This window comes from Phaenicophaeus curvirostris, chromosome 7, assembly GCF_032191515.1.
Source record: "Phaenicophaeus curvirostris isolate KB17595 chromosome 7, BPBGC_Pcur_1.0, whole genome shotgun sequence".
Classification (NCBI taxonomy): Eukaryota; Metazoa; Chordata; class Aves; order Cuculiformes; family Cuculidae; genus Phaenicophaeus; species Phaenicophaeus curvirostris.
In genome coordinates this window covers 15,812,849-15,827,287 of record NC_091398.1, presented here as the reverse complement: position 1 = coordinate 15,827,287, position 14,439 = coordinate 15,812,849, and the positions used below count along the sequence as shown (strand labels likewise).

The window sequence follows — 14,439 nt, the reverse complement described above, 5'->3', positions numbered from 1 at the left end:
GATAGGAAGGACAGCTATCCTCACTGAAGTACCCATTCAGCTATTATGGGATGTCAGTCATACACCGCTTTAGAGGTAGATGCATAGCATATCTATAGCCACTCAGAAAACTATTGCGAACTACTACTAAGATCATATATTCTTTCACAGTTTTTATAGACTGTGACATAATTCAAGCAAACACGTAAGCACTTGGCACTCAAAGATGATTTGACAGTTCAAGCCGCAGTGCCAGCAGGCGGCCGGGAGCATTCAGGAGCTGGACTGCAGGCCCTTGAGCAGGTTCTGTTTTACAGGCAAACCAAACAACCTGGGATCTGCTGCTGTAACCCTGCACTCATCAGGGTTTTTTTTCCTCACACCTACCTTTTCAGCAAAAAGAGCTTCCTGCAGCAGTAAACTTTTATTTTGCCCCCATGCCAAACACAAATAACACACAGGACCTTGTAATACACAAAATTCCATTTTGAAGACAAAGTCCAGGAAACTTCACTCAAAACTGAAATTTCAGTATCATGTGTAAGTAATCAACGGCTAAATATTTCTAGGGAAAGGCAGAGTTTATTTCTCTGTAATTTATTACTTAAGCTACAGGCACATTCTTACCCTGTTGTTTTTTTTGCAGGGGAAGAGCTTCTTACTGTTCTTTTTAACTTCAGCAGCATTGTTTTGTGCCTCTTTGTCCCACCTTCTTTTTGTTGGCTATGTAGATGAAGCACCACAAAATCCTGAAAGGGATGAAGAGCTGAATACAGGTTTCTGCCATTTCTGGCAGCCAAAACACACCCTTCTGTAAGAATAAACTTCCAACATGATAGTTGCCATAAATCAGCTTTTATGTTCTTCTCTCACATTCTTTTATTGACACACTTGCTGTTTTCCCCACACAGGTCATCTTCAGCACTTCAGAGGTGAGTCTGTAATTGCTAAGCCACATCTCTCCTTCAGAATGGCAATGAGTTTTTACAACTCAGCTTGCGTATTTACATGTACAGCTAGTTCTTTCTCCTCAGGTCTCCCACCACCACAGCTCTTGCATACCTAGCACATTTCCCCTGTTTTAAGAACTTAATATAGCTGTAAATAACTGGAAGAAATCGGAAGACAGCTTGCTGAGGCTGCAAGGACTAAGGACTAGTTGGGTAGCATTCAGACTAGGCTTAGAAAGAGTGTTCAGATTAGCGCCAGAGACCTTGTTAGCTACTTCCGGTTAACACCAGTTTACCTACAGAGATCTGTAAGCAAAGCCTCCAAAAGAGAGGCTGCCTATACTCACAGAAAAGGAGGTCCAACAAAAGCAGCTCCATAAATTATACAGATAAGCAGGAAAGAATCTCACGCGAGGGGGGAAAAAAAAACCAAACACAGGGAATAAGAAGTTGGCTGGCTGCTAACAAACTCTGCTTTTACGCCTCACTGCAAGCCATTGCAGGAGTTACTGAGAAGCAGCCTCTAGAAGCAGCACAAACTGTCAGTGTACATGATTTTGTAGGATAACAACCTTATGCCTTTGGAAACACTTAAAAATGCTGCTGAGTAAGAAACTAGCTTGCTTGGAGCTCCGCAAAGCTCAGACTCAGTATGTAGGATGATAGTAACTCATAGCCAGGGCTATTTCAGCACTGTGTTTTGTCATTCAAACTAAGCATTGCTTTCTCTTCTCATGCGCATCACTTAGTGTAGGACTTCATTGCCATGAGAGGCACCAGGGGCTGGAGAACAAGGCATCATAACACATGTTGGGGCTCATTCTGACTCTCCTTTTTTCCCCATCTTTACCAAACAAACCCCGAGCCCGGTCTTCTTACCTGTTTAAGTAACCCTTCATCTTTCAACAAGCAGGCTCTGCTTCCAGGCACACATTTAGAGACACAGGCAAACCTCCTCTCATCAAAAGAACAAAGTGGTTAATTTATTTTTTTTTTTTGGGGGGGGAATATTGTTCTTCACAGAGATCTGACAGACCAAGGCTCCACAGCAGGATTCCTGTTACTACTTTAGTACCTTGGTGGCAATACTAGGCTAGTTTCAGTGTCTGGCAGAGCTAGATCTTGAATCTCTAGTGTGCCAGATTTCCAGTTCTGTCCTGAAAACAGGGAGAAATGCAGTCTTCTCACTTAAAAGAAGACTACAGAAATACCCAGAGATTTTTTTTCTAAGGCATGTGTTCTGCCTCTTGAAGAACTAGGCTATGGCAGCATCACCATCTGCTGGATAAAACTGACTCCCTGTCCCACAAAGCAGCTGGGGAGAAAGCAGAAGTGCACAAAAGGTTATTTGTGTATCCTACTGTCACCAACCTGAGGTCCTGCTCCATTAGAAGAGATGAGCTGCAAGATACAGAGAGATGACAGGTACGCTTACACTGAACGCAAAGTTGACAACATCCAACACAGCAATTGCTGCAGAGCAAGCCGAGGGCTTTGCCTCTAATCAAGAAAATGTGATGCTATGAGATCTACCTGCTCAACACAAGGAACAGACAGGTATATTTTAGTCACTTTATTTGTATCTATATACATTACATTTTGATTCTCCAAGTAATCGAGGCAGTTATTCTCAAACAGTTTAGTACATTGATTTTATAAAATACACTTGAACCAAGGTAGATTAGAAATACATACATTATGGTACATTAAGTGCTTTGAATAATCATTAGTCTGGCCACCCGCTAGTGAGCAATTCATTTGGTTTTGGTCATTCCCACAGAGGAGAGTCCAATCCACAGGTAACTCCCCTGAGCCCAACAGAGCTACCTAACCAGCAAGAGTCCCTCACATGCTTTTTGGGGATAGAATGTATCGCTGGGCCACTACAAGGCATTCTGCTGCCTACACGATGACTCAAAGCAAGTCCTGACTTGACATTTGTCACAAGGCCTCAGATCAAAACAGCAGAAGAAAAAGAGCCCATGTAGCCCTGAAGAAATGCAGTCTTCATGGTAGCAACTGGGCTCTCCTTACACCCATTTATGCTAAACCTATGTTATAAAGAAATAAAAAAAACTCTAATCAAAGGGCTCCTGTAAGACCTGGGCTGTTTCCAAAGGACATCCTTAGGCATGCTGCAGGGACACAGACCTAACAGAACCCCACAAGGAGCTCTCTCAGAGATATCTTCTGCATGAAGTATTGCTCTCCTTTTGAGAAAGTCAGCTTCTTAACAAATGAAATGCCAGGACCATTCTTATTCTGAAAAGGGAATGCTTGAGATCTGCTCAACTTCTGGAATTTTAACTACAAATGCTTACAGCTTTATGCTGTATGGCACCCAAAGATGTCCAGCTACTGTGTTACCCATGACTAGGAGTTTGCTGTTGACTCCAGTCAGGTCAAAGTTAGCTACTGATTCCAGCTCAAGATCACTCCTGCAAATCTTTCCAGCCGCTATATGTCTTCAGCCCAAGAAGTTCTCAATTCACGTATGTCTGAGCTCTGTATTCACAGGCTGCTAAACAGCTGGTCACTGGGAGGTTCTCTCACTTTTACAGTGCCAAGCACCTCGTGCTGTCAGGTACAGGGAAACATTAGCTACAGCTGATCACATTGCATTAGAGCCAGACACTTGGGACTCCAGAAGACAAGCCCATTGGAATAAGGGTTACCAGTGACAGGACAGAGCCAGCACATCGCAGGGCTACATCAGCCTAGTGCAGCTGCCATGACACTGCCCATATTCATGCTCCATTAACAGATGCACACAAAGAGGCGGAAAATAACATAACCAACTGGTGTTGGGTCACCTTAGCTGGTCAGGCAAGTCAAGTTTTTTCCCTGTAAACTTTAGGAGGGAAAGGAGGAAGAACACACACACTAACTGAAATTGGAACAGATTTAGGCTGCATAGCACACACTTTCACATCAGCAGACCAGGAGAGAAGAAGTCACAGAAGCAAGTGGCATTGAGCTGATGGACTGGTGGGTTCCTCATTACTTAAGGCCCCACACACAGCTCGCCATCCTGGGAGTGTGTTTCATCACAGGAGGCAACATGCATCCCAGAGGTGGTCAGCTGTACCTGGTGGGATTCAGTGCCAAAGGAAGCTAGTACTGTGTCATCTTTCCAGAGCACACATCACTGCAGCCTCCAACACCGTGACCTCAGAAACATGATTACATTGCACAGAGGAAGTGAGAACACTTTCATTTCTGCTGCTTCAAGGTCAGCATCTTTGCTCATCCTCCCGCAGTGCTTTGCAAAGGAGTGGGGAAGACTTTTTCTAACACAAACCATGGTTGCCTCCTGGCAGCTCAGGCCCAAGTTGCACTGATTGGTTTTGGTGCCAACAGCTGCAGTTGTCACTGCTGGCATTTTCCTCTCCCGATGCTGCCTAGCTGTCACTCCCAAACAGAGCCACAACCACCTGCTGCACAAGAAAATACTGAACACAGTAGGAGTGAACAAAACACACATTTCAATTCATAGTTACAGTGAAGATGGTATCACCAGACAGCTGGTTAGAATGAGCACGTGGTCATAAAGAGCTACACTGTCCCAGACTCCATGTTCATTTGAAGTCCTTCCATCAGAGACCGGAAGTGAAAGGACAGTATTCTTTCCTCCCAAAAGCATACAAAAATCCCTCTTATTTACTGGCCTATATTATAATGAAGCTAAAAAGTAAACTCACCTACAAAAACATGTAAAAATTAATAAAAATGGAAAGAAGTGCTTATTGTCATAACAGAGATACACAGATCTCCGCACAAACCATCTATCATACAAGATACCTGTTAGTTCAGGTGTTTCTTTTTACAGAAAAGATGACTACATTCATCTCAGTGGTGCAAAACAAACAATCTAATACTGCTGAAGAGACGGTTTATCCATTGGGACTGCACAGTGTGATGAGATCTGGATGTTCATTCTCATCAGCATGTCAGGAACACAAGAAAAACATTCTCCTGGCAAAGTTTCACCATGAGGTAAATGCATTATTTGAAACTCCAGGGGAACTGAAATGGATTTGAAGTGAACTGCCAGGAACAATGGTTTTATTAAGGAGAAAGTTGTCATTCTAAGGCAGTATGCTTCACTTTGCCTAGCAACGTAGTGCCTTCTGCTAAGGAAAGGGCTAATCAGTTTTATTACTATAATTACTAAAGTCCTGTAAAAATTAAAGGGTATATTCTTTAGTTACTCGATTCCAGGGATTTGGACAACATTCAGATCAAAGTACTGCTTAGGACTGAAGGAATATGGTTGGGACTTTGCAGTATGCTGATGACTGACAACCCATTTTTATGGGACTTGGCTAAAATGAAATGACAACAGATAAAGAGAGAACTGTACTGCAGCAATATAATTTAAACCATGTAGTGATATGGCATTATAGCTATGGAGCTGCCTTTTATAAAAAAAAAAAACCAAAACATAAGCCTGTATATAGAATCCAGGAAAAAATGAAGCTACAGAGCTTAAGCACAAGAAGTTACTCATGGAATGTAAACAGGTCAACTACAGACCACTGCAATGATAGCAGAACTCGAGAATTAACTTCATTCTTCTCTTACCCAATTGCGCACAGAGGAGGCAGTATCATGCATCCACTACAGAAACATGAGCTGCTCATATTCAATAGCACTTAGGCAGTGCAAGACTTGGAGATCACATACTTCTACGCCATCATCAACTGGACAATATCTGTTCCTGTGCTCTCACATGGAGATAGCATCACCTTCCCAAACGACAGATGAAACGTCTCTCATCAACACTGTTCAGTGGTACCTTACAGCTTAGATCCTTAGTGAAGCTGGTTCACTTACCAGCCTCCAAGAGAGGATTAAAGTGCAACAAGCAGATTTCACACTTCATAACATAACACACATTGTCAGTGTAGATATGGAACTGCAATCCTCTTGCTTACTGCTGAACAGACCGCAGATAGTCTCGCCTATAACATCATTGTGCTCTTGTGCTTTCCCAATATGGGCTTTAGCTTAGCAATTCAGACCCAGTCCTGTCCAATGGTCTGGCACCATCAGGAAATACTTGTCCATAGCTTCACAAAACCTGGTCCGATACAGTTCTGGAGAGACCACAGTTGGCATCTTACCTAATGTGTAAGAGTAAGAGCAGTTAGAAATGGGCTAAAGAATATACAGCAGTACAGACAAATGTCACATGACATTACTACACCAGACGGCGCAATCATGAAGGCACATTGCACACAGAAGGATCCTGGAAACAACAAGCATCAGCTGCCTTTTTTAAAAAATAAACATTTAAGAGAGAAGGCAGAACAAGGTCAGGACACCTAACACTGAATTGAGATATCTGCAGTTGAAGGAACTCTATTTAGACTTTTTACACCAGCTGTGATCAGTTTGCTTCTTCTCTCTTCTCCTGTTTATAGGCCTTTGACATCTTCCAGAGCCGTAAACTTCTGTGAATTTCACTCCCTGGACATGCTCTTATCTTCTTCAGACACCTGAGCAGTAGTACATCAAGTATTCTCCTTCTCTTCTCTTCCTAGCCCTCACACTAACATGTGGCTCACACTAGGCTGTGACACACAAAAGGGGCTCTACTCACTTCCATAAAGGGAATCCCTCAGTTGCTCAAAATATGGGTAGTGGTCAATCATTTGATAAGATTCCTCCACACTAACAGAGTATATCAGAGTATATCTGATTTCATGGACTTGGAAAACATTTTCTCAATCCAGGCAGCAAGATTTTTTTTCCCGTATCTCTGTAAGGATGACTAAGTTTTTACATAAGTAGCTGGTAACTAAGAAACAGAAAAGAACAGTTTGATAAGTAGATGACCTTTACTCTATTCCCAGGAATTACAGTACTTAAATGGTAACTCAAGAGGCAGAGCAATGTATTCATTTTTCTGAAAATTGTTATTCCTTCCCTTGTACTGGACAACTTAACCTAGCGTTGCAAATCATGTGCTATCATGAAGCACATGCAAGAGAACTGGGTGATCAGGCCCAGTCAACATGGGTTCACAAAAGGCAGGTCTTGCCAAACTAACCTGATCGCCTTCTATGATAAAGTGACTTGGCTGCTGGATGCGGGAAAGGCTGTGGATGTATCTTCCTGGACTTCAGTAAAGCCTTTGACACAGTTTCTCCCAGCATTCTGCTGGAGAAACTGTCAGCCTCTGGCCTGGACAGGCGCACACTCTCCTGGGTGGAAAACTGGTTGGATGGCCGGGCCCAGAGAGTGGTGGGAAATGGTGTGAAATCCAGCTGGAGGCCAGTGACAAGTGGGGTTCCCCAGGGCTCAGTGCTGGGTCCAGCCCTGTTCAATGTCTTTATCAATGACCTGGATGAAGGCATCGAGTGCACCCTTAGCAAGTTTGCAGACGACACTAAGCTGGGTGGAAGTGTTGATCTGCTGGAGGGTCGGGAGGCTCCAAAGGGATCTGAACAGGCTGGACTGCTGGGCAGAGTCCAATGGCATGAGGTTTAACAAGGCCAAATGCCGGGTCCTGCACTTGGGGCACAACAACCCTGTGCAGCTACAGACTAGGAGAAGTCTGGCTGGAAAGCTGCCTGGAGGAGAGGGACCTGGGGGTGTTGGTTGACAGCGACTGAACATGAGCCAGCAGTGTGCCCAGGTGGCCAAGAAGGCCAATGGCATCTTGGCTTGGATCAGAAACGGCATGACAAGCAGGTCCAGGGAGGTTATTCTCCCCCTGTACTCGGCACTGGTGAGACCGCTCCTCGAATACTGTGTTCAGTTCTGGGCCCCTCACCACAAGAAGGATGTTGAGGCTCTGGAGCGAGTCCAGTCAAGAGCAATGAAGCTGGTGAAGGGGCTGGAGAACAGGCCTTATGAGGAATGGGCTGAGAGAGCTGGGGTTGTTTAGCCTGGAGAAGAGGAGGCTGAGGGGAGACCTCATTGCTCTCTCTAACTACCTGAAAGGAGGTTGTATAGAGGAGGGTGCTGGCCTCTTCTTCCAAGTGACAGGGGACAGGACAAGAGGGAACGGCCTCAAGCTCCGCCAGGGGAGGTTTAGGCTTGACATTAGGAAAAAATTTTTCACAGAATGGGTCATTGGGCAGGGGAACAGGCTGCCCAGGGAGGTGGTTGAGTCCCCTTCCCTGGAGGTGTTTAAGGCACGGGTGGACGAGGTGCTGAGGGGCATGGTTTAGTGTTTGATAGGAATGGTTGGACCCAATGATCTGGTGGGTCTCTTCCAACATGGTTATTCTATGAATCGGCACAGTGGGGAAGTTGTGGCTTTATTAGCGCAGTTATTGGAAGCTTACAGGTAACAAGGAAACACAATCAAAAGTTTTGCTTTCATACTGGACTTACCTTGTCCTCCCAGGATGCCAGTTGACTTCACCACCATTTCAAGCTTTTTGTCCCAGGTAAAAGTGCGAATATAGTCTGTTGCAAGGGAAAAAAAAAAATCAAAAAAACACACACACGAACATGTTATACGTGCTATAACCCAAGTAATGCTGTTTTAAAATATTTTGCCTCAAAACAGACAAGAAAAGTTGGTTTCCATAGCCAGAAGAACTTCTGTGTTCCGCCTACCAAGTTGCCTCACTTACCAGAATACTGATTATATTTGAGCAGGGTGAATATTGTATCTCAAAAGCCCAGAAAGACCACTCTAAACTCTTACTGCCTCTACAAAGTCAGACTGTCTTTGCACATCTGTCTTTACCCATGCTAATAGTTTCAAGAGCTCATTTATAAAAGTCACTAAGCTGACCCTTGTCCCAGAAACATATCAAGAAGCTCCACTTCACCGTAACAGCTCCCACTACTTTACTGCAACAGCTAGCAGCATAGCAGCATCAAGACTGGGATGTTAGTGGTATTCCTCATCATTGCAGTCACCTATAGGTTTGATAACAGAAAGCAAATACTTCTCACTTCATTATATGGACGACTGGAAACACCATCAGCCACCTGAAATGGAAAAGGGGTGGCTGCAAGAAGACAAATTTGGAATTTCCAAGCCACTTCCAGAGAAAGCATGCTCAGTCATTACAAGCACAAACATCCTGGTTTGTAGAGCCGAAGCTGCAGTAAGTTAATGGTATCCAGTAATGAAAAACTTGTCTCCTAACATCTGCATGCAACTATAATGATACAATTTTTAATTTACCTATTCTAGATTTGTTTCAAAAGGCCACGACAAATAGCCATGTTTCACCTCAACTGTGCTTTACACAAAACTCATCCAGATCTGCCAATCTTAAGACTTATCCATTCACCTGAACGCTCTTTGAAAACACTCCCTTAAGAGTGCTTTGGGACCGATATCATCGCTTTATGCACTAACTACTGTAACTGCAAGCCCCAAGGCCCAGACCTCCAAGCAGGGCCTACAAACAAAATTGAAGTCTCACAGACCTAACTTACTTGTTTCCTGTACCACACTGGGATCTGAAATAGGTAGAGATTCTGAACTCAGATTCAAATTCAGTCCAAGCTAATGGTTTTTACTTCTGCCCATTGCAAATATAGCATAGGTGCTTTGTAAGTTCTCAGGGTATAATTTAGAGAACATTATGATGGCCTGATGGAGAAAAGAGAACACTACTGCTCTAAGATATTTGTGTTAAACAAGCTCCTTCAGATCACAAACAGCTGTTCTTACTGCAGTGAAGGAACTGTTAGCTTAAACCATCACAAAATACACTCTTTAATCAGATAAGACTTTTCATGGGACTTGAAAAACCCACAGGTACAGAAGAAGCAGAGTCTCATTCCACTTACCGAAATATTCAAGAGTTTACAAAACTAGAAAGTAATAACAACTTGCAGTTCTTTGTAGCTGAGACTTCCGATTCTCAACTAGAACTGTTACTGGAATGGCTTTCAAGTTTTATCAGGAAGAGTAATACAGGCCTCCTGGCTTGAGATCACATCTGGAACCATTTCTGAGCTAGGTTTCAAAAGCATCTCATTTCCAAGAGTCACTTCCACATCCTGCAAAATGGCTTCATTTCCAAGTCTTTTGCATAACACAAGTTTGCCTGTCTAAAAGATGAGGCTCTAGTTTCCAGTCACAAGTCAGAGGATGTGCAAGGTAACTACTGCATTGCCATCCTTATTATCCAGGTCAGACTACATGAACACAAGTGACCCCGTGACATTTAACTTCCCTTTTCCAATCCTGCCAATATTGTTCATCCTTAGATCCTCTCCACACAAGTTAAAATTTAAATGGCTATGTGAACATCACTGAATCTAACTTTAAAGGTTAAACACGTAAATGCATACTAATAACCTTTCCTGCTTCAACTGGAGTCAAAGAGTAGGTTAAACACCAACTTGACTACTTTTTCAATAACACTGAGGCCTCCTGCAAATACTCTCAGTAATGCAAATGCCAACACAAAAGCCCATACAAGAGCCAGAGAGACTTCCAGCTTCCACTCTGAATACCAATGAGAGGTGAAGGTGGGATTCTGTCAGGTAGAAGACAAGCTTTCCTGACACATTTCTGGTGGTGGTATAGTTCTAAAAAGACTATAAACATCTAAACCAGAAGAAAGGAGTTGCACCAGCTGAAAGCAAGAATACACAAAAGACAACCTACCAATGATCCCAACAACCAGCTCATTGTTGGTATCATCACGACCCACCAGCAGGGAATAGTCGATGATGAGGTGGCTAGAGAGGAACTGAGAATCACTGTGTATGGAAGCTTTCAACACAGCTTTGCAATGGGAACGGATGTACAAAGGATTGTCCCGAACCATCTTCAGAAGGTTCTCATCCAGCAGGACTACATCACAGCTTTCCTTGCCTGTGTCGGTTTTAACATTTCTATTCCGGAGGGAGCCCTTCAGGTCAAAAACCTGCAAAAGGAGAACAGCACTACTTTGTTCCATTGTCCTGCAAGGTTAAAGACATCAACATGCTCAAGTGAAGTGTTTGAGAAGGCAGCACAGCAGGGCAACTGTTTCCTCCTCTGCAAGAGGAGGACAGGTAACAAAACACATTTTCATACTAGAAAAATTCACATTTCCTGAGTGGAGAGTAGCATGAAAGCCTACAGGAAAGCTCCATTACTTCAATCCACAAATTTTAGGCAAGTTATTTCTTTAACATTTAGCCTAATATAAAAGTAAAAGGGTGCCCCTATTTTTATATTGTATGGGTAAACTCGGTTTTCCTGCCAGCTTCTATAGACTCAAATACTGACAAAAGTAAAGCCACTGAACAGAGATGGGTCTTTCATCAAGCATCATTTAACATCCGTTGGCAAGGCAAGAGACAGACCATCATTAGGTTGGAAAGGAATTCTAGAGGTCTCCAGTCCAATGACCTGTTTGCAGCAGGTTCTGTCAGAGAAGACTCCTCCAAAGCCCTGTTCAGTCAAGATTTAACTAACACTAGGGAGAGAGTCCATAGACTTTTTGGGTCTCATCTAGTGCCTGATCACCCTCATCATTTTTTTTTTTTAAATGAAAAAAATAAAAAAGAAACCCACAACATCACCCTTTACATCTAACCAGAAGGTGGAAAGACCCAATACCATCTAGTTCTAGAAGCAATGCTTGTTTGAACTTGCTTTTCAGCATCAACTCTGTGCTTGAAGAGAATCTTCCCCTTGTCATTATAAGTTCTTCATTCTATTGCCCCATAAAGGTTGCTTTTCCTTTACTAAGGGCAAGACTGAACTCAGAATCTTGTCTCACAGATGAAGTGGTTCAGAGAAAAACACTGCATTCAAAGCATTATTAGTTTCCCCTCCACTACACAGTAGCTCACTATCTCTGTCAGTGAGGCTCTCCTAAACAAATGAAGACTGTAATCCCAATTAGCTTTTCTCAAAGCTTTGCAAAAAGGTTTCATATTTTCTGATTAGGTTGGCAATGCTTTCTCTCAGACACCAGAGATGTGCAGGGACAACTAAGACTTCTGAAACCTGAAGCCTGCACTGCAGCTATCTGAACTCGTCAATATAGACATCGAGTTACCAGGCATCACATCATAAGGAAATAGGGATGAACTGTTATCTTTGAGCAGTGCTAGCTCTAGACAGCACATGCAAAGTTAAAGTTACCTAGACAGCTACTGGTAGACCCGTTCCTGCTCCCAAGTCAGAACTGCACTGCAAGGGAACAAAATGCTTGGTTTTTACCTGAGCCATTTTCCTGCCATAGAAAAGGTTTTCCATGACAAGCAGATCCAGCTTCTTTTCAGTATTGTTTTGAGAGTTCTTGTATCCAATTCGATATACCCCAAGGATTTTTGCCAGTGCTGTGGGCTTCTGATGAAGAGAAGACATGGGATAAGATCTCCGTGTACAGGCAATCAGCAATCAAATACTAGAGGCACCACTGTTCTGTCCAGCTGCGTATTACAGCTTAGAGGCTCTAGCAAAATGCCTACTTTTCATCCTAAAAACACATCATTAGTACAACTCATACACTCCAACATTTTCTTTTACTTAAATTAAATGAAATGTAACCAGTCTGTAAAATATAGAACACTGCCTGAAATAAAAGGTGCTTTAAAAAAAAATACCTTCTGCTGAACTGCATTAATGATGTAAGTGAAGTAGTGCGGAGCAAAGTCGAGGAATGACTGGACTTCCAAACGAGGCATCTGCTTCAAGATGAATCTATCATCTATTTTAACATCAGACAGAGGCAACAGGGTTACAGACAATAAATTATGTAGCCTTTGCAAGTTCTTTATGACTGTCACGTAGCTGAAGTGGTTTGAAAAATCAAAGGACTACAATTTCCTGAAATCCTTAGCTACAGAAGTTCATTTCCAGAAGCTTTTTACTTCGTATATTCTGAATTTTAGAATTCCATGCCTTTCTGGATTTCAGTTCTCTAGCAGATCAGGGAGCAGAGACTGCCCAAGTTAGATTTACCTCAGCCATATGGGCTTCTTATACAGACAACAGAAACAGCTTTAAGAGATCCTTTCTTTCAAGTAAAGACCTAGAATCAGCTACAGTTTAACAAAAAAGAAAAAGCCAGCTATCAATCAGCTATAGCACGTGGGACTATATGAAACACCGTCTTTAATAACACTTTTCTTTGAATTACACTCAAGTTTTTGTTTTCTGAAGCCTAAGACAGTACACAACCCTTCTGCTCAGCTGGCCTCCCTAGTTGCTACAACTGAAAAAAAGAGCTGGGCTTTGTTCTCCTGCACATACAAAGAGACAAATAATCTGATACTGAAGACCCCAGAACAATCCACTTGACTTTCCATTCTGAGTGGCCGCATCACAGCCAGCAACCCTCTGGCATCACCGTCCACAAATAATACCCTCTAATTATGAAGCAGGAAGAAGCTTAATTTACCCTCAGTCACATAGAATGCAGCTCCGGATTTGCCACCTCGTGCCTGCCAGGGCATAGAGTGAGAGAGGGATCGGATGAAATCCTCTTCACTGCTTCCTAGTATCACTTCACGCATTTTGTGAAACTCGCCAGCGTAATAAATCCGGCAGTAGAACTTGGCATTCGCATCTGAAAACTCTGCAAAAAAAGGTCTTCCTCAATACTCACCGACTGCTTGAGATGACAGTTAAGAGTACTGATGCCTAGAAGAATATTATTGTGCTAAACACCTCTCTCATGCCTATTGCTCATTAGAAGTTAAAACCAATAGGATTTAAATTGAAAACCTACAGGAAAGTCAGCCCCCCTTACGTTAGCTCACAGTACATGCCATGAAAATGTGTCCAGACAAAAGATCAATTGAAAAAAAATAGTTATGATTTATGATTGATTACATAAGTAAAAATTGCATTGTTCTGCTCTTGATTTGTTTTTCCTTCACAATGAAAACAAAGAGAAAATAATTATTGATTTCAAGACTTATATTACATTTGCATGAAGAAGGATGTTCATCAAAGATTTCAAGTTGTTATTTACAACTACTCACGGAGTTCCACATGGGGATTCATCAGCTGTTTCTTCTGTCCATCTCCCCCATCCACGTCATCTGAAGGCATAAAGGGGTGATTCAGCTAGGGCTGTTTTTTATTATTACTGAGAAACCCATGCAAGATACTACTTGTAAACTCATATTAGAGAAAAAAAAAAAATTTTTTTTTCAAGAATACGTACGGTATTAGAGATACAGCTATAATTGTATGATAGAATATGTATGCTAGAAGGGCACTGCTGTTCATGGGACAAACATACAAGCTTTCTCTTCATGCATTTTCCATGAGCTGAAACAATGAAAGTTAAACAGAAAGCTAGGAAGAAACTGGGCTCCTTAACTAGAGTCAACCCAATCCAAAGGCATTCAAGCTCAGGCTGCTCAATGTCCCTGTAGCTACCAGGTTTTGAAAGACCTTATGTGCCTTCTGATAAAGCAAAAAAACATCCTTAGGACAAACTTAAATTTGATGCTCAAATAATTCATTTTCAATGCATGCTAAGCAACCTTGGACTGTTGAAAAAGTATGAGCAGGAGTGCCTTTTGGGCCTTACGAGCATGAATTAGGTTTGGGAGAAGTAGCAGTCCAAGA

The 14,439-nt window shown here is 42.5% G+C and overlaps 1 protein-coding gene across 6 annotated transcripts in view; it reads right to left on the bottom strand.

Moving 5' to 3' along the window:
• Positions 1–2,489: 2,489 nt before the first annotated feature.
• Positions 2,490–14,439, bottom strand: part of PIKFYVE (phosphoinositide kinase, FYVE-type zinc finger containing) — a 71,494-nt gene continuing 59,544 nt past the window's right edge. For 5 of the 6 annotated variants that reach the window (XM_069860988.1, XM_069860987.1, XM_069860990.1 and 2 more), the window contains 7 exons: positions 13,845–13,904; positions 13,259–13,435; positions 12,462–12,565; positions 12,076–12,204; positions 10,525–10,786; positions 8,277–8,351; positions 2,490–6,055 (listed from right to left, as the gene is read on the bottom strand). In XM_069860988.1, coding sequence (XP_069717089.1) covers positions 5,940–6,055; positions 8,277–8,351; positions 10,525–10,786; positions 12,076–12,204; positions 12,462–12,565; positions 13,259–13,435; positions 13,845–13,904 — 923 coding nt within the window. In that variant the 3' untranslated portion in view covers positions 2,490–5,939. Of the gene's footprint in view, positions 6,056–6,621; positions 6,902–8,182; positions 8,352–10,524; positions 10,787–12,075; positions 12,205–12,461; positions 12,566–13,258; positions 13,436–13,844; positions 13,905–14,439 lie in introns of those variants that run through there. The other variant, XM_069860989.1, reaches the window with a different exon arrangement.